A 22567-nucleotide genomic window follows, 5' to 3' on the forward strand; every position below is an offset into this window, starting at 1 on the left:
CCACCCAGGAACACGGGAGCCCCGATGCTATGCATATTCCCAATGACCTCGGCCGACAGCCTCGGGGCTCCTCTCCTGAGCGACAGAGGAATGTTCACAGCACCACATCATTTCGGATCTAAGAGGGAGTCCACCACTTAGACGAATTTCGTAATTGCTAGCGTGGTCGTGAGGTGGGCTGTGAAAGGATTCACAAAGAGGAGACAGTTTTTATTCACTCACCAAGAACGGGGAAGAGGGGTGTGGTGGGGAAATGAGGAGTCCGGGCTTGGGGTTTTTGCTGGACTAGGATTGGACTAAGAAAGGGCGGGGCTGCTGCTGCTGGGTGGCCTGAGGATTGTTGGCCGTAACCGCAGGCTGCAGTTCGTTCAGATGTTATCTCCCGCCTGTGGCTATAGGGAGAGGTTACTTCTGTTCTTGCTTTCCGGTAATTTCCAGTCCTGGGGACTCAAGCTCAGAAGAGTAAAATGGCCATCACTTTTGACAAAGTCACAGGCCTGCCAGGCAAATGGGGCTGACTTTAGCCTTTCCATAATCACGTAGACAGAGAAGGAAGTCAGCACCGCGTCCTAAATCAGCCAGTTTGGTGAGCCAGCAGGAATTTTCTCGCAGACAGAAGCCCAGGGGAAAATCCAACATCGGAATCTCAGTCTGAAATATCTACGCTGGTATAGGACTCCGGGGCCAAAGAGCTAGACCACACCCAAGGTGCGGACATTAAAAAAAAAAGAGAGAGGAATTTGTTTCACGTATCCTTGGGCCTAGTCTTCAAGAGCCCCCTTGAGCCAATGGGAAGGGAGCAATTCATTGGCCAATCAGGTGTCCTCGAAGCCTATTTCTTCCCAGTTCCAGCCGCCACTCATTAAGGACCCGCCAGGAAGACTTGGTGCGGTGAGTCAGCAAGTCCTGCCCCTTGGTCTCAATTTTGTCCGTTAATATTTCCTTTGTCACTCAAGTCTTCATTTTCTCCCCTTTGTCCTGGCTCCTTTCTTGACCTCCCAGAGAGCTGTCCTTGCGTCCTTCACCATGGCCCTGAAATGTGACTTTTTAACAGGTCACATTTCAGTTAAAAGACTACTGCTGGGGTGGTGTTTTGCCACGTGGGCCTCAAGACCCTCTAGCGCAGGACTACGGACTACACCCCGGCCAGATTGCTCAGTTGGTTAGAGTGTCCACCTGATAGGTCAAGGCTGGTGCGAGTTTAGTTCTGGTCAGGGCACACACAAGAGTTCATGAATGAATGCGTAAATAAGCGGAACAACAAATCGATGTTTCTCTCTTCTTCTCTCTTTCCTTCCCTCTCTCTCTCCCACGCCCAGCGCTAGCCCCCAAAGGCTGCTCCTACTCCGCGTAGCCGGCTTTTTTCTAGCCTAAACTGGTAGACCAGGTGAACTGTGTGTGCTTGTAAATTCTGTATCAGCTCAGAGGGTGGGGCGTCTCAAATACACAGGAAGACATTAATGCACAAAAGGAATCAGGAGGATGGGAGAGCTTAGAGCTTAGGGATGAGCCTTTTTTAAACATTTTTAAAAGATTTTATTTATTCATCTTTAGAGGGGAAGGGAAGGAGGGAGAGAGAGAAATATCAACGTTTGGTCGCCTCTCGTGCATCCCCTGCTGGGAACTGGCCTGCCACCCAGGCATGTGCCCTGACTGGGAATCGAACCGCCATTCTCTGGTTCGCAGGCCCGCGCTCAGGGATGAGTATTTTTTTTTTTAATTAGATTCCTTCCTCTTGAGACCAACAGGAGAACACAGAGACGAGATCCAGAGACATCACCCCAAGAACATTAGGTTTAACCCGTTTGGCTCCCTTAAGTTTGTTGCCGGACTTCAGACAGAAAGCTCTTCGGTGACTATAATCCTTGGGAGTGATGGATGAAAACTTGGCTTAGTTTTGTAACACTTATTCGGACTATGACATAAATGTACACGGAGAGAATATCTCTCCCCCCCCCATCAACGAGTTGGTCTTTATGGGTTGGAATGTGTCCCCATAGTTACCTGAAAGGCCTGTAACTATGACTCTCAGTACCTCAGAATGTGACCTTGTCTGGCAACAAGGTTGTTGTCAATGTAATTAGGTCAGATGAGGTGCTGCTGGAGTACAGGGTTGCCCTAATTCAGGATGACTGGTGTCTTTTCAAGAAGGAAGCCACCTGAAGGCAGAGCCACAGGAAAATGTTGTGTGGGGATCGGGGAATGATGGGAGTTATTCAGCTCCAAGCCAAGAAATGCCAGCAAACCACCAGAAACTGGAAAGCAGCCAGCAAGGACTCGGAGCTCAGAGACACCTTTATCTTTGGGCTTCTAGCCTCTAGCACTGCAAGACAATACACTTCTGTTGTTTCAAGCCACTTGGCTTTGATACAGCCCAAAGAAACTACTAGACTAGCCACCCGCCCCCCATTTAAAATTTTATTTATTTCTAGAGAGAGGGGAAGGGAGGGAGAAAAAGGGAGAGAAACAGCAATGTGTGGTTACCTCTCAAGTGTCCCCTGCTGGAGCAGACCTGGCCTGCAACCCAGGCATGGGGGCTGACTGGGAATCGAACCAGCGACCCTTTGCTTTGCAGTCTGGTGCTCAATCCACTGAGCCATGCCAGCCAGGGCTACACATGTATTTGTAATTGAATTTATTGGGGTGATGTTAATTAATAAAATGATGTAGGTTTCAGGCATAAAATTCTATACTCTATCCACTTGAATACTTTTCATTATGTGACTCCACCAGCCGTCAGCAGAGTTGGGGGTAGCAGTGATGGGGGGGGGCATTATTTCTTATTCACCCAGAATGTTATTTCAGATGTCCTTATTCAATGAGAAGGTGAGAACAGATAAGTCTGTTCTAAAAAAAAGCTTCCTTGGCCCTGGCTGGAGTAGCTCAGTGGATTGAGTGCTGGCCTGCGAACCAGATGATCATGGTTCGATTCCCAGTCAGGGCACATGCCTGGGTTGCAGGCCAGGTCCTAGTGGGGGGCACATGAGAAGCAACCATACATTGATATTTCTCTCCCTCTCTCCTTCCCTCCCTCTCCAAAGATAAATTTTTAAAAATTTTTAAAATAAATAAATAAATAAATAAAACTTCCTTGCCCTCATCATCGGATTCCCTCAAAACTAGCAAGGTATTGAGTTTTCTCAATCGACTGGTTTTCAGATAATGTGGTTCTTCTCTGAATTTTACCCAGGTTTCATTTATTCTTTGTTTCCTGGCCATTCTCTCTCTGAAGACCGTCATCTCTGACCTGGTCACGATGGCCTCATCTTTCTTTTCTGAGTATGGCCTCATGTGGTACCTGGGGGAGCTCAGAAAGGACGAGTTCTGGAAATTTAAGGAGCTCCTGAAAGAAACGCCCATGCAACTTGGACTCCAGCAAATGCCCTGGGCCGATGTGAAGAAAGGGACGCGAGAAGACCTGGCAAACCTGCTGGCCAAACATTATGGGGAAGAACAAGCCTGGGACGTGACCTTCCTCATCTTTCAGAAGATCAATAGAAAGGATCTCTGTGAAAAGGCCAAGAAGGAGATCACTGGTGAGAGGGGTCTGGGATCGGCAGATGGGGACAGGGCTTCTTGTCTTGAGGATTATGTCTCAATTTTGATAAATGGTCTCCATCTGCCATCTCCTTCTACCTTCTCCATCCTCACAGCAGGGTGAGAATGCACTATAGGACAGAGTTATCCCTGTAGATAGAAGACAGTGGTTCCATGTGGTAAATGGGGGTGGGGACCATGTCTTCGTCTGGATTGCATGCCTGGGATGCCAATCATTTTTCCTTGCATCCAAGTCAGAAACTCTAAGGTGAAGTCTTTATTATTATTACTAGTACTACTTGAATCCTCATCTGAGGATATGTTTTTGCTGATTTTAGAGAAGGGGGGAGAGAGCAAGAAGGAAAAAGAAAGAGAGAAAAGAAAGGATAAATTGCTTGCCTCTCATACACACCCCAACCAGGGATCAAACCCACAACTTACTGGTGCACAGGACAGCGCTCCAACCATCTGAGCCACCTGGCCAAGGCTCTAAGTTTAAGCTGTATCACAGGAACTACGGACTTGGTGGTCCAGCAAAGATAGCAATTGACATCTTTTGTGGATGACTCCTTGAACTGAGACTAACTGGTGTTAACTGTACGTATTCAGAGGTCACAGAATGCCAGTGTTTAGTAAGATTTCTAAATCACTGTCACATATGTATAGATTTCAATATTTAACAAGCAACCATCCTGTCAGAGAAGCAATGACCTACTTCAGTACAGTCTTAAGGGCCAATTTTTTTGAGGGAAGATTGTCTCTTGTTCAGGACTTTATTGAGGGTTGTTGGCCATTTTACAACGTAGAAGCCCCGATAGCAACAGTTGTCATGATCTCTGAGTCGCCATGACAACCATCCGCATTTGCAGATATTATATTCACAAATAATGCCGGTCCCCAGCCGCTTCATGATATTCTCACAGTAGCCCCAGAGGAGCGTTAAAATATTGGAATATATACCATTTTATGATGACTGTTAGGACATTATGTTGACTTTTCAAGTCAAGTCGAGTTGCATGCAGTATACAATTGTTTCAGTGTACAATACAGCGACTCGACATTTATGCACCTCACAGGAACTATCTTCCGCCATGCGAATTTTCACACTATTATCAACCAGATTCTGCTTCAGCTTTTTCACTCCTCCTTCCCACCCCCACCCATCGGGAACCATCCATCTGTTTTTTGTTTCTGTGAGTCTGTTTTTGTTTTGCTTGTTCATTTGTGGGTGCTTTTTTTTTTTGAATCTACATATAAGTAAGACTATAGGGCATTTGTCTTTTTCTGACTTATTTCATGGAGCATAGCACCCTATGTCCATCTATGTTACCACAAATGATAAGATTTCATTCTTTTTTATGGCTGAGTAGTAGTCCATTGTATCTAGCCAGCCACATCGTCTTTAGCCCGTCATTGACTGAGGGGCCTCTATCGTATCTGTGACACCCAATTTCCCTGGGGCTCGTCCTTCAGATGAACTCCATACCCAGGAGACCACTGTCTCTATCTAAATTCCTGAAGGCATAAACGGGTGCCCAGTAGAGAGACTATCTTGGGTTTTTTTCTGTTTGTTTTTTTTAAAAGATTCTATTTATGTATTTTGGACAAAGGAGAAGTGAGGGAGAGAAACATCCATGTGTGGTTGCCTCCCACACGCCCCCTATCAGGGACCTGGCCTGCAACCCAGGCATGTGCTCTGACTGGGAATCGAACCAGTAACTCTTTGATTCCAAGGCTGGCACTCAACCTACTGAGCCACACCAGCTAGGGATTTTTTTTTTTTAAATATAGAAAACACTACATACTTTTACCACCTATGTAATATTCCATAAATAATTGAGAGCTAGTCTTCTCTCCATGGTTAGAAGTGATTCTCTAGCGTTTGTTGTATAGTGGCAACAAGGAACAGTCGTGTGTGCGTCTCTAGAGCAGGGATTGTCGGGCTGTAGGGGGCCATGGAGTTCGTAGTTTAGACTTCGTGAGCCCTATCTCCGTCACAGCTGCTCATCTTTGCCATCGTAGGGGCAAAGCAGCTGTAGGCAATGTGTAGGCAAAGAATAGGACTAGGTTCCAGTGAAATTTTATTTGCAAAACAGACCGTTAACCAGCTTTGGCCCGAGGGCCACGGTTGGCAGGTCCCCGAGCAGACACGTTGAGAACAAAAGTGGCAGGGACAAAGCCAGTGTTTGCATGAGCCCTTTAACTCGAACACGTGGTGGTGTGTTTTGTTTTCTTGTGCTTTACTGACTCAGGACACACCAAGACATATCGCGCTCACGTGGAGGAGAAATTCACCACAATGTGGTTCAGAGACTCTGTCACCAGGATTTTTGATCACATTGAGAAGAAACTCACCCCCAAAGAATGCGAATATCTGAAGTGTCTTTTTGCCCCTTTGGGGACTGGGAAACAGACAGTGGTCCTGAGAGGATTCCAGGGGGTCGGGAAGACAACAGTCCTGATGAAGCTGATGTTGTCCTGGGCGGAGGGCGCCATCTACCAGAAGTTCTCTTACGTCTTCTACTTGTGCTGTCGGGAAGTCAGGCAGATGGCGGTGACCAGCCTGGCCGCCCTGATCTGTAGAGACTGGTCCAACTCCCTCTCCCCAATAGCAGAGATCACCTCCGCCCCCGAGAGACTCCTGTTCATCATCGACGGCTTTGAAGAACTGAGGTACGACCTGAGCGAACCAGACGCGGACTTGTGCAGCGACTGGATGGAGCCGCGGCCCGTCCGCGTGATCCTGAGCAGCTTGTTGAGGAAGAAGATGCTCCCCGAGTGCTCGCTGCTCATTGCCGCTGCGCCCAGGTACCCACAGAGCGTCGAGGACAGGCTGGAGTGCCCTGAGATCAGAATCCTCGGGGGCTTCCACGAGAGGGAGAGAAAGCTGTATTTCTGCTGTTTATTCCAAGACAAGAATAGGGCCATCAAAGCCTTCGGCCTTGTCAGGGAGAACGAGCAACTCTTTTCCATGTGTGAAATCCCCATTCTCTGCTGGACCGTGGGCACTTGTCTGAAGCAGGAGATGGAAAGGGGGCATGATCTGGCTGTGACGTGCCGACGGACCACCTCCGTTTACGCCTCTTTTCTCTTGAACCTGTTCACACCCAAGGGGGCTAGTCATCCGGACAGGCAAAGCCAAGGCCGGCTGTTGGGCTTGTGCTCCCTGGCTGCCGAGGGCATGTGGACCGACACGTTTGTGTTCAGTAAAGAGGATCTCAGGAGAAATGGGTTAGCTGACTCGGACATCCCTGCATTGCTGGACGCCAGGGCCCTTCACAGGCACTGGAACGCTGAGAGCTCCTACTCCTTCATCCACCTGTGCATTCAGGAGATCTGTGCCGCCCTGTTCTATGTCGTGAAGACTCACGCCGACCATCCCAACCCGGCTGTGGGAAGTATGGAGACGCTGGTCTCGACCTTTTTAAAGAAAGTCAATATCCACTGGGTTTTTGTGGTGTGTTTCTTGTGCGGCCTCTCAAGTGAAAAAGAACGGCCGAAGCTGGAGGCGTTTTTTGGCTGCCCCCTGCGGCAGCAGGAGGTACAGCTGACCCTGCGGCAGCACTTGCAGAGCGTCCTGGAGAGCGAGCACCCCCAGGAAGAGGTAGACTTCCTGTCACTATGCTACTGCCTGTATGAGATGGAGAACGAGACTTTTGTAGAGTGGGCCGTGAACCTCTTCCGAGACCTGCATCTTCTGATTCACGACAAGCTGGACCTGGTGCCTGTGGCCTACTGCTTAAAGCACTGCTCCGCCTTGGAGAGACTTTGTGTGTCCACCCGAAACGTCTTCGCACAAGAGGGCACAGACACGTCCACGTGAGTCCACCCAATGATTTCCTTTCTATTGCCTCCTCGACATCTGTCCCTCTTCCCAGGTGGGTTTCGCCAGTCAAGTTTTTCAACAGAGGGTCGGGGTTGGGACCTCACCTTTTGTGCCAAACAGACCCCAGCTCCCACCCTGGCCGGACTCCTTGTGAAATATGCGGGCATGGGATCTTGTTTGGGGGGTCTTCTTTCTTCGTTGAACTCGCCTCCTGGCAATAATGTGAGCTACCCCCTTGTGAGGTGCCGGGAAGATAAATACGAGGATCCGCGTGCCACGTGCTTCCCATTCTCTAATATTTGCTGATACGTACTTCCATTGATATCTCGTATCATTTCCGTAGGGTTACACTCTGACTTTCTTAGCCCCCCAGCTACGAGCCGTGTTTTCTGATGTATTCGGAAAGATCGAATGCATTGTAACTCACTTTAATACTCACAAAAAGCACAGGAGAGAGATTCTCTCACTATATCCTGTTCCAAGCGGGGAAACGGAGGCAGGGATCTTGGAAGCTGCGCGAGTGAGGAAGTGGTGGAGGCTCAGTGTGGGCGTAGGCGTTCCACTCGAAACACCTCAGCTTCCCCAAAACACTGCCCAGGGGGAAGGCAGAGCTCCTGACCTGGTGCTTTTGACACTTGGGGTGGATCATTGTTGGCAAGGTGGGGGGCTTTCTGTGCATTCTAAACCATCCCTGGTTTCTACCCCCAGTAGATGCCAGGAGTACCCCTCCCCAAGTGGTAGCAACCCAAAACGTCCCCAGACACTGCCTAGTGTCCCCTGGGTGAAGGGACCATGTGGCCTCTGGTTGAGAATCCCGAACACAAGGTGACTCAGGGTGGGTGAGATCTGAGTCAAAATGTCCCGTGTTCAGGAAGATGACGTTTGATGCTTCTCGGTGAGGACTGACCGGGGTGGGCTGTCCACCCACAGCAAGCATTCCCGTTCTCCTTCCTTACAGATCAAGTAACTACTTAGTCCGCTGGTATCACATCTGTTCCGTGCTCACTACAAACGAGAACCTCAGGGAGTTTCGAATACATCAGAGCAACCTCCAGGAGTCATCCTTTGTCACTCTGAGTAGCCAGCTGAGGCATCCCTGGTGTCGCCTTCAAAAACTTGAGTAAGTTGGAGGTCCTTCTGGACCCAAGTGGGTGGCGGGGATAAAGGAGCGACGTAGAGAATCGCAACCTGCCTTTCCCGTAGTCGCCAGGAGGAGGCGAGCTTCTCACGGCCGCAAAGCTCACAGGAGGCAAAGCTGTGCTCTAGACTCAGAGCTGATCAATCACAGAGCTTCTGCTGGTGGACACTGTACTACTGCTTCCTGTGATGCTTCAGGGGCATCCCATCAACCAATATATGAGGACCAGTTGGGTGTCTGGCTTTGTACTAAATCCCAAGAAACAAAGGCCTGGCTGGTGTAGCTCAGTGGATTGAGCGCGGGCCTGCGAACCAGAGGATCACGGTTCGATTCCCAGTCAGGGCACATGCCTGGGTTGCAGGCCAGTTCCTGGTGGGGGACACACCAGAGGCAACCATACATTGATATTTCTCTCCCTCTCTCCTTCCCTTCCCCTCTAAAGATAAATAAATAAAAGAAAATAAAACAAATCTCAAGAAATAAATGGGGCTCAGAGTTATGATCCTGACCTCAGATAGTTTTTTTTTTAATTCTCACCGAAGAATATGATTTTTATTGATTTTAGAGGGTTGTGGGGAGAGAGAGAGAGACACTGATGTGAGAGAGAAACATCGGTCGGTTGCCTCCCGCATGTGGCCTGACCAGGAATTGAACCTGAACCTAGGTAAGCGCCCTGACTAGGAATTGAACCCACAACCTTTTTGATGCATGAGATGATGCTCTAACCAACTGAGCTACCTAGCCAGGACCACAAAGACCTTTTTAAAAAGTCTGGCTGGTGTGGCCAGCCTGTGAGCCTAAAGGTTAGTGGTTTGGTTCCCAGTTAGGGCACATGCCTGGGTTGGAGGCTGGGTCCCCAGTTAAGGGTGTACAACCAATGGGCATTTCTCTCCCACATCAATATTTCTCTCCCTCTCTTTCTCCGTCCCTTCCCTTCTCTCTAAAAAAAAAAAAAAAAATTTTAATCTCCATGCCTAGGTCAAGCCCCTAAATCAATTTATCAAGATATCCCAACTTGATTTTAATGTCCGTCAACATAGAGAACTGTGATTTAAAGGAACATTTCCCCTCCCCACCCCAAAAGTCAGTAACACCTTTACTGAACCATCACATGAGAAAAATAAACTTTGTGTTAATTCACTTAAACTTGGGGGTTTGTCACCCTGGACAGTATTACAAGTCACGGGGTGGCGATCAAAGACAGATGCATCTACTCAGGTGTTTTTGAATGAAACCTACTCAAAATTTTCTTCATTTCTGCAGGATAAATGATGTGTCCTTGTCTGGCGATAGCTGGCTTTTCTTCGAGGTGCTCACTCATAGCCCAGATCTGATAGAACTGGACCTCAGCGGCACCAGTCTCTCCCGGGACGACGTGATGCTGCTCTGTCAAGCCTTGCAGAACCCAGTGTGCAACATCAAGAAGTTACTGTACGTCTCTCGGCTCTCCACCTCACTCACTGGATTTCAGAAGGGACCATGCATGTTTTTAAAAAATACTTTATTTATTTATCTTTAGAGGGGAAGGGAAGGAGAGAAATATCAATGTATGGTTGCCTCTCGTGAGTCCCTTGCTGGGAACTGGCCTGCCACCCAGGCATGCGCCCTGACTGGGAATCGAACCGCGATCGTGTGGTTCGCAGGCCTGCGCTCAATCCACTGAGCCACACCAGCCAGGGCTGCATTTTTTTTTTTAATCTGTCTACTTTCATCCTCTTTTCTATGCTTCACATGCAACCTTAACCTCCTGTGAACTTGAGAATTGAAGATGGGAATTAACGTTCCTAAATCAGTACAACCACTTTGGAAAACGGTTTGCCTCTATCCAGCTTTCATGGGTTCTGGCGTTCCCCCGTAACCTCAAAATGTCATTTGGGGTGTACACCCAACCGAGCTGCGTGAATAACTTTGCTGAAGGATAGTTCCTAAAACATTCACGATGAGTAAGTCATATTACCCGAAACGTGGAAATACCTACTAGCGGTAAGTTAGAGAAAAGACCTGTGGTTATAGACTCGCTTCCTGAGAACGAATGATCTGCAATCGTCGAGTGGCAATTTGTGAGTTTTTTAAAGATTTTATTTATTTTTAGAGAGAGAGGGCAAGAGAAGGAGGAAGAGAGGGAGAGAAACATCAATGTGTGGTTGCCTCCCACATGCCCCCTACTGCAGATCTGGCCCACAACCCAGGCATGTGCCCTGACTGGGGATTGAACCAGCGACCCTTTGGTGGTCAAGCCAGCACTCAGTCCACTTGAGCTACACCAGTCAGGGTATAATAGGGTTTTTTTTTTCTATTAATTGAATGGATTGGGGTGACACTGGTTAACAAAATCATACAGGTTTCAGGTGCACAGTTCTACCACGCATCATCTATACACTGTATTTTGTGTTCACCACCCCAAGTCAAGCTGCTGTTCATCACCGTTTATCCCCACTGTGCCCTCCTCCATCCACCCTCACTCCCCTCCCCACCGCAGTCACCACACTGTTGTGCGTGTCCATACGTTTTTTCTTGCTTCTTAGTTTTTTGCTCATTTCCTCCATCCTCTCGCCAGCTCTGCTCTCCACAGCTGCCAGCCTGCTCTCTACAAGTCGACGTCTATTTGGCTTGCTAATTCATTTTGTTCGTTACATTCCACATGTAAGTGAGATGATGCGGTACTCGTCTTTCTCTGACTAGCTTATTTCACTGAGCGTAAGGCTCTCCAGGTCCATCCATGTCTATCCAACAATTTGGATGAATCTCACAGACCCCCAGTAGTGGAAACGAGCCACACTTAAGAGTAAATACAGGATTTCATTTACATGAAGCTCCAAGTCAGGCAGGGCTATGGTGTTAGAGGTGAGGATCGTGAGGGGAGGTGACAGACGGGACCTATCCTTGGACCTGAGTCCTGGTAGCACATGTGTGCCCATTTCTTGGCCATTCAGGGTGAACAAGTACAAACACTCAAGTGGGAGGAAGGAGTCTGGGGAACAGCAAACATGAGTGAACACCTGGAAGAACCACACCTGATACAGGTCAAGCAAATGACCGCAGTGCGTGTCGCCAGCGCACATGGGTTTAGGAAGAGGCAGGAGCCTTGTGGATCACACAGGGCACTTTGGGCTTTCCACTGGGGAAGTTTAAGCTGCGTACAGACAAGGACTTAGAGTGTACGTGCCTGAAGTCTAGAGAAGGTTGGATGGCTCAGGCGGGGGGGGTCTGGAGCAGAGCAAACGTGAGCTTCCTGACTGTTACAGGATTAGCAAGAGACACGAATCAGGGACTAGAATCCAATGAAGGGGACGTTTTCTCTTTCCCACAGGCTGTCCAATTGTGGCCTCTTACCTGAGGACTGTGAAGGCTTCAGAGGCGTCCTACAGGAGAACACGAAGCTGAAGATTCTTAACCTATCCTGCAACTACCTGGACACAGGGATACTCCTGCTGTATGAAGGCCTGTGCCACCCGTCCTGTTCCCTGAACGCCTTGGTGTAAGTGACCATTGGGAAGGTCCGCTGTGGAAAGCCACGGAGGCCGCAGGCTTGAACTCGGACCCACGGACCAAAATCTATCCATCGATAACAACCTCACTAGCTTGCGACCTCGGCTCTATACTTCGCTAGACCTGACAATTTTCCCAAAGTCAATGTGCATCCTTTTGAAAGCCACAAACCAGCAAGATATTGTGCTAAGTGAAGTGAGTCAGACAGAGAAAGACAAAGGCCAGACGATTTCACTGATCTGTGGAATCGAAAGCATAAAGTATACAAAAAGCAGAACAGAAACAGACTCATAGATACAAAGAACAAACTGATAGTTACCAGATGGGAGAGGGGGTTGGCAGGCGGGATGAAAAGATGAAGGCATTTAAGAAATACAAGGTGCCCTGGCTGGGTGACTCAGTTCATTAGAGTGTCATCCCATGTACCCAAACGTTGTGGGTTTGATTCCTGGCTAGGGCACAGGTCTCTTTCTTTCTCCTTCCCGCCTCCTTCCCTTCTTCTCTCTCTAAAATCAGTAAGTATATCCTCAGGTGGCAATTTTTTTAAAAAAGAAGTACACATTGGTGGTTACAAAATAGGGATATAAAGTCTAGCATAGGAAATACAGTCAGTAATGTTGTAATACCTATACATGGCCTCAGGTGGTTACTGGATTTATCAGGGCAGCTTTCCCTAAGTTATATAAATGTCTAATCCCTGCGTTCTATACCTGATGCTAATACGATGTTGCATGTCAACTGTAATAGAAACGTTAAAAAAAGAAATTACAGAAGAACAGAATTGAAAAAGTTACGGATTTGACATGCAAGGTAACTCAGTACACACAACCAGTTCATGGCGAAGCAGTGGTCTTGGCCCAGGACAGACGCAGATGGAAAATCAGAACCAACACTTCCCAACTTCTCCTCGGGAATTAGTTGTGCTCTGTCCTTCCTTCTCCATTACTCGGTCAGCTTTCTGTTCTGATCTATCATGTAAGTAAGAAGGGGAAAAAGGGGAGGTATTTTCAGATATGGCAGAAATTCATGGCCTCCCTTGAGGATTTCATGTGTATAAGATTATAGGCAGCCCTGGCTGGCGTGGCTCAGTTGGTTGGAGCATTGTCCCGTAAACTGAAGGATCACAGGTTCAATTCCCAGTCAGGGTATGTGCCTGGATCAGACTGTGTACATACAAGAGGCAGATTGCTGTTTCTCGCTCACATCCATGTTTCTCTCCCTCCCTTCCCCTTTCTCTAACATGTCCTTGGGTGAGGATAAAAAAAAAAAAAGATTCCAGGAATACTCTCCATAATACCGAGTGAAACAAAGCCCCCTGACATGTCATTCCCCTCCTTTTCTCCCCTATGCTTGTCCCCACAGGTTAGGTAGCTGCTACATCAGTGAAGACTGCTGGGAACGCCTGCCTGAGGTTCTTCTGTGTAACAAGAGCCTCATCCATCTAGATATCAGCACAAACACCTTGAGAAACGAAAACTTGAGCATTTTGTGCGAAGCCTTAACACAGCCGGGCTGCTGTCTGACGTCACTATGGTAAGCGTCTTTGAGGTGGACTGGGAAGACCAAGCCCCCTTTTCTGGGGCTGGGGTTGCCGAGGAGACGCCTGGAATCAAGGAAACCCATAGCGTTGATGACCAAGAAGGTGGTAGTTAAAAATGACTTCATTCAGATTCTTGAGGCGTTCAGGAGAACACACCTGTCTCTTGACCCTGGTCACAGATTGAATGTGTGGTAAGGGGGTCCTTCACTGGGCTTTGCGTAAGGGCTAAAAGAGCGAGCAAAATTGCAACTGGGCTGAGGGACTTTTGTTTTAATCTTACCCAAGTATATGTCCATTGATATGAGAGAGAGAGAGAGAGAGAGACATTGATTGGTTGGCTCCCTTACACACTACCCAGGGATTGAACCCTCAACCTTTTGGTGCATGGAATGATGCTCCAACCCACTGAGCCACCTGGCCAGGGTGTATTTATTCTATAATATGTATAAGTTCCCTCAGGTGGAAAAGGAGAGCTGAAATTTCAGGTAGAGAGGTTAAATATGGGGACGGAAGACCTAATAATATATGTGAGAATGAACACAGATAAAAACAGGAATACTTGAGGAAGGCGTAAGAGCAGCTAAGAGGGAAATGGGGAAACCGGGAATGAAAAGACTTCAATGCATGTTATCAAATTGAGAAATATTTGGGTAAGCTGTGCTGGGTGTTGGTGTCCTGGAGGGACCCTTTGGCATAGCATTTCATCTTCAAATGCCTCTCCCTGAGAAATCAACAGGCTTGTGGGTTTAGTCAGAATTATTTTTCTTAATCTCTCAAGAAATCTGAGTTTAGGCCCTGGCTGGTGTAGCTCAGTGGACTGAGTGCGGGCCTGCAAACCAAACAACTGCAGTTCGATTCCCAGTCAGGGCACCTGCCTGGGTTGCAGGCCAGGTCCCAGAAGGGGATGCATGAGAGGCAACCATACATTGATATTTCTCTCCCTCTCTCCTTCCCTTCCCCTCTAAAGATAAATACATAAAATCTTAAAAAAAAAAAAAAGAAATCTGAGAGTTTAGAATGTTGTATTCCTTGTTTGGAAAGTGTGTTAAGTAAGGTGAGAAAAGAGTCAGAAGCATTCTTGATCTCATACTGGTGGGTTAGGCTATCTGGCTCAATCCTTGAACTGCAAGATACTGAAAATATCTGATGACATTTCTTAAACATTGGAAACATCCAGAAGCTGATGCGAAGTAGTCTGTGTAGACTAAACGCAGGCTACTTGAGGTTGTCCAAAAATCCTGGAGTTTTATGTTTATTTAAAGTATGGATTATATATATTTTTATAACATCTAATTTATATATTGAAATATGTTTTCAAAAGATTTTCATGATCTATTTTTAGACAAAGGGGAAGGGTGGGAGAATGAGAGGGAGAGAAACCTCAATGGGTGGTTGTCTCTCGTGCGTCCCCCCAACCCAGGCACGTGCCCTGACTGGGAATCGAACTAGAAACCCTTTGGTTCACAGCCCCGTACTCAACCCACTGAGCCACACCAGCCAGGGCAATCTAAAAACAGATTTATATTTTAAAATAGTAAACTAGACACCTGGGAATAAAACAAGGACACATCCCCCTTGGAGGTAGACAGTAGGATAGCACAATCTTTGCCATCTACTGATTTCTGAAGCAACCGTTCATGGTCACGTACCCCCCATTCTCAAGAATAACCTAAAACGCCAGGCAAGATGGCACTATGAGCAAGCGTGAAACAGATACACCTACCAAACTTCAAAAATGGTAGTAACTCGGCTTATTAGTTAGAAAACCATGACGCTCCTTTTGTTGAAGGGAAAAGAATCCGTCTAAACATCTTAGGAAGAAGGAAGCCATAAAATGAAATAAAACTGGCACACTGAGAAAACAAATAACATGGAGCAGCTAGAAATTATCAGGAGAATATCAAACACCTAATAGACGGTTTGAACGGTAGATCTGGTACAGCCGAAGGGAAAATTAGTAAAATGGGTTGAATAATAGACTAGACATAATTCAAGGGAAAATTAGTAAAATAGAAGATAGATCACAATTATGAAGGCACAGCACGAAGAGGGGGAAAAAGATATAAATAGAGAAGTTCTGGCGTACTTAATGGGAACCCTAGGAAGAAAACATACCTAAACAAGTAATGGCTAAAAGTTTATTTAGTATGACTGACGAAAGACTCCAGTCTACAGGCTCAAGCTTCTTCATTGTCCCTAGTGGGATAAGTAATGGAGAACACCAAACACAAAGATAATGATTGTACATCGGTGATGGGGTGAGGGCTGGGAGCAGCCATAACGTGTAGAGGACAGAAAGACATCAGCGATCAGTGCCGATGGAAAAAGGCAGTGCAATGAGGTCATTTTAAAAGATTTATAATTTATTTATCTTTAGAGAGGGAGGGGAAGGAGAGAGGGAGAGAAATATCAATGTATGGTTGCCTCTCATGTGTCCCCTGCCGGGATCTGGCCTGCAACCCAGGCATGTGCCCTGACTGGGAATCGAACCGCGATCCTTTGGTTCGCAGGCCCGTGCTCAATCCACTGAGCTACACCATCCAGGGCAAGGACAAAACAATCTTAAAAAATAACTAAGCTTCCCAACATCAGATAGATCGTCCCTCGGGGCAACTCTAATGACGTTTCCCTCGGACAGAAGTCAAGCAATTCCAGATGGAAAGGATTATAGAGCCAAGAAAGTGGGAAACCTGTAGAAAAATGTCAACAAAATAGGGGCTGCTTACAGAAACGGGGTAAGGCAAGAAGACGTTTACAGTTGTGAGTACATGAAACACAGTTTACTCTGTATTGTTACTTATTAATTATTGTATTACTTTCCATATGAACAGCTGTAAACCTACTTTCCCCCCCACCCTGTGATAGTGTTTTTAGGACTTAAAGGTAAAAAAAATCTAAAAGCACAGTAACAGTAATGTAAATGTACACTAATGTCAGAAAATCCAGAAAGAAGGTAGAAGGGTTAATTAATTTGAGATGTTGGTAGGTTGACTACAGATAGAAACACTTCTATTACGAAGTTAGAAAAAAAGACAGAAATTATTGCTAACTCTCAATCAGCAGAGGAGAGACGAAAGAATGATCAAATATCGCCCTGGCTGGTGTAGCTCAGTGGATTGAGCGCGGGCCTGCGAACCACACGATTGCAGTTCGATTCCCAGTCAGGGCACGTGCCTGGGTTGCGGGCTGGTTCCCAGTAGGGGACTCACGAGAGGCAACCATACATTGATACTTCTCCCCTTCCCTTCCCCTCTAAAGATAAATAAATAAAATTAAAAAAAAAAAAACCCTTCCACTTAAAAAAAAAAAAAAGATAAAATATCAACTTATAAGAAAAGAAGAAAAGCCCTGGCCAGGCACCTCCGCAGGCTGGAGCATCATCTGTCCACCGAAAAGATTGCAGGTTCAAACCCCGGGCGGGGTGCACCCCAGCCGGGCGTGTATGGGAGACAACTGGCCGATGTTTCTCTCTCCCTTCCTCTCTCTCTAAAACCAAACCAAAAACCCCACCCAACCCTATGGAGTGGCATCACTATTCTCTTGCAGTTTGGCAAGCTGTTTCATAACTACCGAGGGCTGTCAGGACCTGGCCGCGCTCTTGACCGGAAACCCAAACCTGAGGAATCTACAACTGGGTGGCAATGACCTAGGCGATGACGGCGTGAGGCTGCTGTGCATGGCCCTGATTAACCCCACCTGTCACTTGGAGATGCTTGGGTGGGTACCTCTTCGACGTCATGGCTATATCTCTGGGGGGGACCAAAGACCCCCGTCCGGGAACATAGCAGTTAGCCACCATGGTATAGTCACGCCAAAACATAGAATATGCCATCCGTGAGCCCTGAGGATGGCTGGCTGGCTCTGCTGGTCTGGGGCAAGCATAGCTGAATGGGCACAGTCAGGAATCAGGAGTGGCCCAGGGGACTGGTTGGTTGACCTAGGTGGACCTCCCTGTCGAGTCTGGAGGTTGGTCGGCTGTGAATCGAGACTGGCAGGCAGGGTGGACTGCGCCACGTGTCTCCTATCGGCCTCGTCAGCCTGGCCCTGTGGACAGACATGCCATTTGGATCAGTGTGCCCCCGGCTGCCACGGCGAAGTAGCACAGTCCGGGCGACTTAACCAATAGAAAGGCATCCTCTCGTGGTTCTGGAGGCCGGAAGCCTGAGATCCAGGTCTCAGCAGGGCTAGTTCCTCCTGAGGCTTCTAGACAGCCATCTCCCCCGTGTCCTCACATGGTCCTCTCTCTGTGGGTGTCTGTGTCCTCAATCCCACTTCTTATAAGGACACCAGTCCTGTTGGACTAGAGCTGACCCTAATTGACCTCATTTTAACTGAATTGCCTCTGCGGAGACCCGACCTGCAAAGGCAGCCCTAGTTCAAGGAGCCAGAGTTTAGGGCTTCAACCTGCGACTTTTTACAAACACTCAGTGTCTCGGATTCAAGAGAGTAAGAAATGGGCACGGTGCCAGCTCAGAACCCGCATAACCTTGCCTCCACTGAGCCCAGGAGGGGGCCGGCCCAGACGCAGGGGTGGGGAACACACCTTGGCCCCGAATGGGGTGAGCCGCAGCGTCCCATCCCCATGAGCCTGGGTCCAGAGAGGAACAGACAAGGGTGGCCACCTGTACGAGCAGCCCCAGAGCAGTGAGCCAATGTCACGGGCAGCAGATGGTCAGACGCGGCCCACCGAGGCGAGGGGGTGGGTCTGGGCCAAGCAGCCCCCACTCTCCTGCTCCCGCGGGCCTCCTCCTGCCCTGAGGAGGGGCCCGGTCTCACCCAGCATCTCTCCGTTGCAGGCTGGGAATGTGCGGCCTGACCAGCGACTGCTGTGAGGAGCTGGCCTCTGTGGTCGTCAACTGCAGGACTCTGAGGAGACTCACCCTGTCCGGAAACGCCTTGGACCACAAAGGGGTCCTAGTGCTGTGTCAGGCCCTGAGACACCCCCAGTGCGGGCTGCAGTGGCTGGGGTGAGTGGTGGCTGTGCTGCTGCTGGGGGTGGGGCTGGGGGCCTGGGGCTGGGGGAGGGAGGGAGGGAGGGAGGGAGGGAGGGCGGGCCCACTGAGGAGCCTCCACAGGCTGGTGCACTTCAGGGGCGAAGGATGCTGCCCGTCTCAGGGTCGTTGCAGGAAGGCGAGACTTAAGCCCCTTATGGAGGACACAGTGACCGGTGACCAGGGAGTGCCCAATAAATGGGGCGGGGGGGACTATGATAATAAAAACTGTGATGGAATGTGGCACTGGTACTGCGGTAATACAAATTATAATAACAGTGCAAATTATAATCCAATGTAGTGTAAATTATAATTATAGTAATGATAGAACATATAACCAGTGTGTATTATAATTATGACGATATATATTTACATACATAAATTATAACCATGTTTAATATATTTAAATATGTGTGATTATAAACAAAGTATAATTACATTAAATACATTTTCTCTATATTAAAACATTACATATTAAAATAAAATTTTAGTTTAACAAATATTTAATTATATGTAGCTATAATTATAATTACATAATTATACTTATATAATTATGATTATAGTTACATATAATTATGAACATAATTATCTAAAAGTAATATAATATATAATACACAAAATGTGTATTATAATTATAGACATGTATTTAAGTCTACAGTTATAAATATATGATATCATCAAATATATTTGTAAATATACCTTTATAATTAAGTCTATAATTACACATATGATAGTAATACAGATTATTCCTATAATTTTCTCTGATGAGTATTATTTTACTAGATGATGATGCAATGAATCCATAGCACCTATTTTTCTCATTTTTTCCTACATTTCTTTTTTTTTTTTTCAAGAATTTATTTCTTTTTAGAGGGAGGGAAAGAGGGAGAAATTGGAGAGAAACATTAATATGTGGTTGCCTCTCCCGCGCCCCCTACTGGGGACCCTGGGCCACTACCCAGGTATGTTGCCCTGACTGGGAATTGACCCGGCAACCCTTTGATTTGCAGGCCGGCGCTCAATTTTTCCTACATTTCTAAAACTTGAATGCCATCACAGGTAGTTAACACATCGCTCATTTCAGGAAAAGGGAACTAAAAGATACTGGGCTAAAACTGGTGTAACTCCAGCACTGAGAACAGTTACCTTCTTTTCTGTCTTGTGAAGATTCGGGTCCGTTTCTTTACACCCTCGTAAATCGACGTCTAGAAACCTCAGCGGCCCGGCACGACCTCACACCCAGCTTCAGAACACAGAGCGTCAGGGCCCACGCAGCCCACGCAGCCCATGCAGGAGGTCGTGGGAAGACGTGGGGGGTCGGCTAGCTCCTGCGCCCTGGAGGTCAGAGTAGGAAGGCCGCCTTGCCTGCGTTTCATCCTGGGGCCGCAGGCAGGGCGTTTGTCCCGTCTGGCGACCTGTCTCCTTCCTGCACAATAGGGAGAGTTACTGGACATGGTAAGGATGAAAATACAAGTTAGTTAATCCGATAAACTGACAACACCAATCAGCGAGTTTGCATGGCCTCACTGCCCTTCCCCATCTGTGGACTATCTCACAAACTACCTGAACGAGAATCGCCGAATGAAGGCAGCTGCCTCGCTTTGACAGTAAGATGCGCGTACTTGGGATGGTTGCAAATAAAAAGAGATGAGGGGCACCGGTACTCACAGAACAGCCAGGACACAATGGTCGTCGGCCCTCCTGCCCGGTTCCAAGCACCAATAGAACGCCCTGCGTGAGGCAAGCCTCTACAGCCCGATGCTATGGTGGCTGTGTGACCCCGGGCCTCGGTGCCTTCATCACAGATCCGGTCAAAACAGCAGCTCATAAAGCTGTTGGGAGATTGAAATGAGATAAGGCTGCCAAACCCTCAGCAGAGGGCTGGGACCAGAGAATAGAAACTATTTTATCTTTCTAAAAATAGAGTTATTCCCAGCCCTGTTTGGGTGGCTCAGTTGGTTGGAGCATCGTCCCATATGTGAGAAGGTTGCAGGTGTGATCCATGGTCAGGGCACACACCTAGGTTTTAGGTTCGATTCCCAGTCAGGGCAGCTAAGGGAGGCAACTGATTGATATTTCTCTGTCTGTCTGTCTGTCTCTATGCTCCTTCCTTTAAATTTTTTTTTAAATAGAATTATACTACTTTATGTTTCTAAAAATAAAAATAGCTCAGTCTTGCTCCTGAGCTTCCCCCGACCTCCTGTCCCACACCTCATGTTGAGGTGGAGAAGGAGCTTTCCATCACACAGGACATTGGTTCCGTCCCGAGATGCATTTGAGACGGCCCCTCCCAGCCAGGAGGACCCAGGGTGAATAGCTCCCCCCCGTGTTTGGGGACATCAGTGGGCAGCTGGATGTTGGTCCTGGTTGGAGCGTTTACACCCCAGAGAAACACGGCACTACTAACCAAAGCTTGTGTGTGTGTGAGTCTGTGTGTGTGATACCACCAAGGGTCCCATGGTCATCCACACACCAACATCTGTCTTCTGTCTGGGAGGCCACACCGGGTCCTCCCGGGCGTGCCCAGGGAAGAAAGGAGGAAGAAAGACGAAGTACAGAAACAAACGAAAAAAAGAGGTATGAATTAAATCAAGCCCCTTTTATATTTTCCAGGCTGAGGAAAGCTGAGTTTGATGAGGAAACTCAGAAACTTCTGACAGATGAAGAACAGAGAAATCCCTCTTTGCAAATCATCGATGACTGACAGGACAGACCCAGCACCGGACACACGGACGGAAATCGGCCGGCAAGCAAGTTGGACTTCCCGACGCCAGAGCAGCTTTCAGGGATACGTGTTGGAGCCCCGAGTTGTACCTGCCCTGTGCCCGGAAACAACACATTCCTGACCCCGCTTTTTCTAGGACCCCATTTAGATGTGTTTTATTGATGGTGCATTTACATGGTTTTTATTAGCTGGTGGGTATGGGCAAGCCAGAGACCTTCCAGATAAATGTCCCCCTCTTGTCTCCCAAGGACACTTGAAACCCTCAATAAAGTTTTGTATTTTAAAACGTGTTGTACAATCTCGAGGCAGGACTTGTTACTGGTGATGCCCAGAGCACACCTGTGGATTCAGGGATGGAGGTCCCTTCTCCCCATTGGCTCAGAGCTCTGGACACGCAGGCCTGACCTGGTTGCTGTTTTTTCTGTGCATCCTATTAGTGGGTCAGCATGAGCTTCTTTTTGCCTCATGACAGTCTTATTTTTTCAAGTAATTTTTATTCTTTCAATGACAGTTGACATGCAATATTAGTTCAGGTGTATAGCATCATGGTTAGACATTTCTATAATTTGTGGAGGGATCCCCCCTTAAGGTCTAGTGCCCACCTGGTGCCCTACTGAGTTATTACAATATTATTGACTCTGTCCCCTAGGCTGTTTTCATAACTGGCAGCTTGCATGGTGGTATTTTAAAAGTACATTTTTTTAAAAGATTTTATTTATTTATTTATCTTTAGAGGGGAAGGAGAGAGGGAGAGAAACATCAATGTATGGTTGCCTTTTGTGTGTCCCCTGCTGGTAGTTAGCCTGCAAGGGACCGGCCTGCAACCCAGGCATGTGCCCTGACTGGGAATCGAACCGTAAAAGTACATTTTTAAAAAATCAGAAATGGCTCTGGCTGGTGTGGGTCAGTGGATGGAGTGCCAGCCTGCGAACTAAAGGAAGATAGTCATTGAGTCTTTGTGGATCAGCAGGTGAACACACGATACAGTATACAGATGATGTAACATAGAATTGTACACTTGAAACTTATATAATTTTATTAACCAGCATCACCTCCAATAAGTTTGTTAAAAAATTTTTAAAAGGAAAAATACACCTGTTATTTTTTTAAAGAAATAAAAATATTTGGGGACAGTCTTGAATTTGGGGTTCACAAAAGCAAGGTTTAACAAGCGCATTTTAATAACTAGTAACCTAAAGTGAGTGCAACCAGTGACATAGCAATTAAGGCATCCAAACCGTTGATTTTCTAAAGTCTACCTTGACATGATTTTCTTTTTTTTTAAGCTTTTTATTTTTTTAGTGAGAGGAAGGGAGGGGGA

The 22567-nt window shown here is 47.3% G+C and overlaps 1 protein-coding gene across 1 annotated transcript; it reads left to right on the plus strand.

Annotated features, from left to right (window-relative positions):
* Window positions 1–3256: 3256 nt before the first annotated feature.
* NLRP4 (NLR family pyrin domain containing 4) lies at window positions 3257–21225 on the plus strand. The gene is made up of 9 exons (XM_037053879.1): window positions 3257–3536; window positions 5790–7356; window positions 8322–8483; window positions 9765–9932; window positions 11812–11979; window positions 13353–13523; window positions 17077–17247; window positions 18327–18497; window positions 21135–21225. The coding sequence occupies exons 1-9, from the start codon at window positions 3257–3259 to the stop codon at window positions 21223–21225; spliced, it is 2949 nt and encodes a 982-aa protein (XP_036909774.1).
* Window positions 21226–22567: the final 1342 nt, after the last annotated feature.

Source organism: Sturnira hondurensis, unplaced genomic scaffold, assembly GCF_014824575.4.
Source record: "Sturnira hondurensis isolate 20B ecotype Veracruz unplaced genomic scaffold, ASM1482457v3 Scaffold0008151, whole genome shotgun sequence".
In the NCBI taxonomy this organism is placed as follows: domain Eukaryota; kingdom Metazoa; phylum Chordata; class Mammalia; order Chiroptera; family Phyllostomidae; genus Sturnira; species Sturnira hondurensis.

Excerpts from the sequence above, each read along its gene's own strand:
- NLRP4 (XM_037053879.1), top strand. The coding sequence starts at position 3,257 with ATGGCCTCATCTTTCTTTTCTGAGTATGGCCTCATGTGGTACCTGGGG. Across the intron at positions 9,933-11,811 it reads TGCAACATCAAGAAGTTACT|GCTGTCCAATTGTGGCCTCT; the intron begins GTACGTCTCTCG and ends TCTTTCCCACAG. Across the intron at positions 17,248-18,326 it reads TGTCACTTGGAGATGCTTGG|GCTGGGAATGTGCGGCCTGA; the intron begins GTGGGTACCTCT and ends TCTCCGTTGCAG.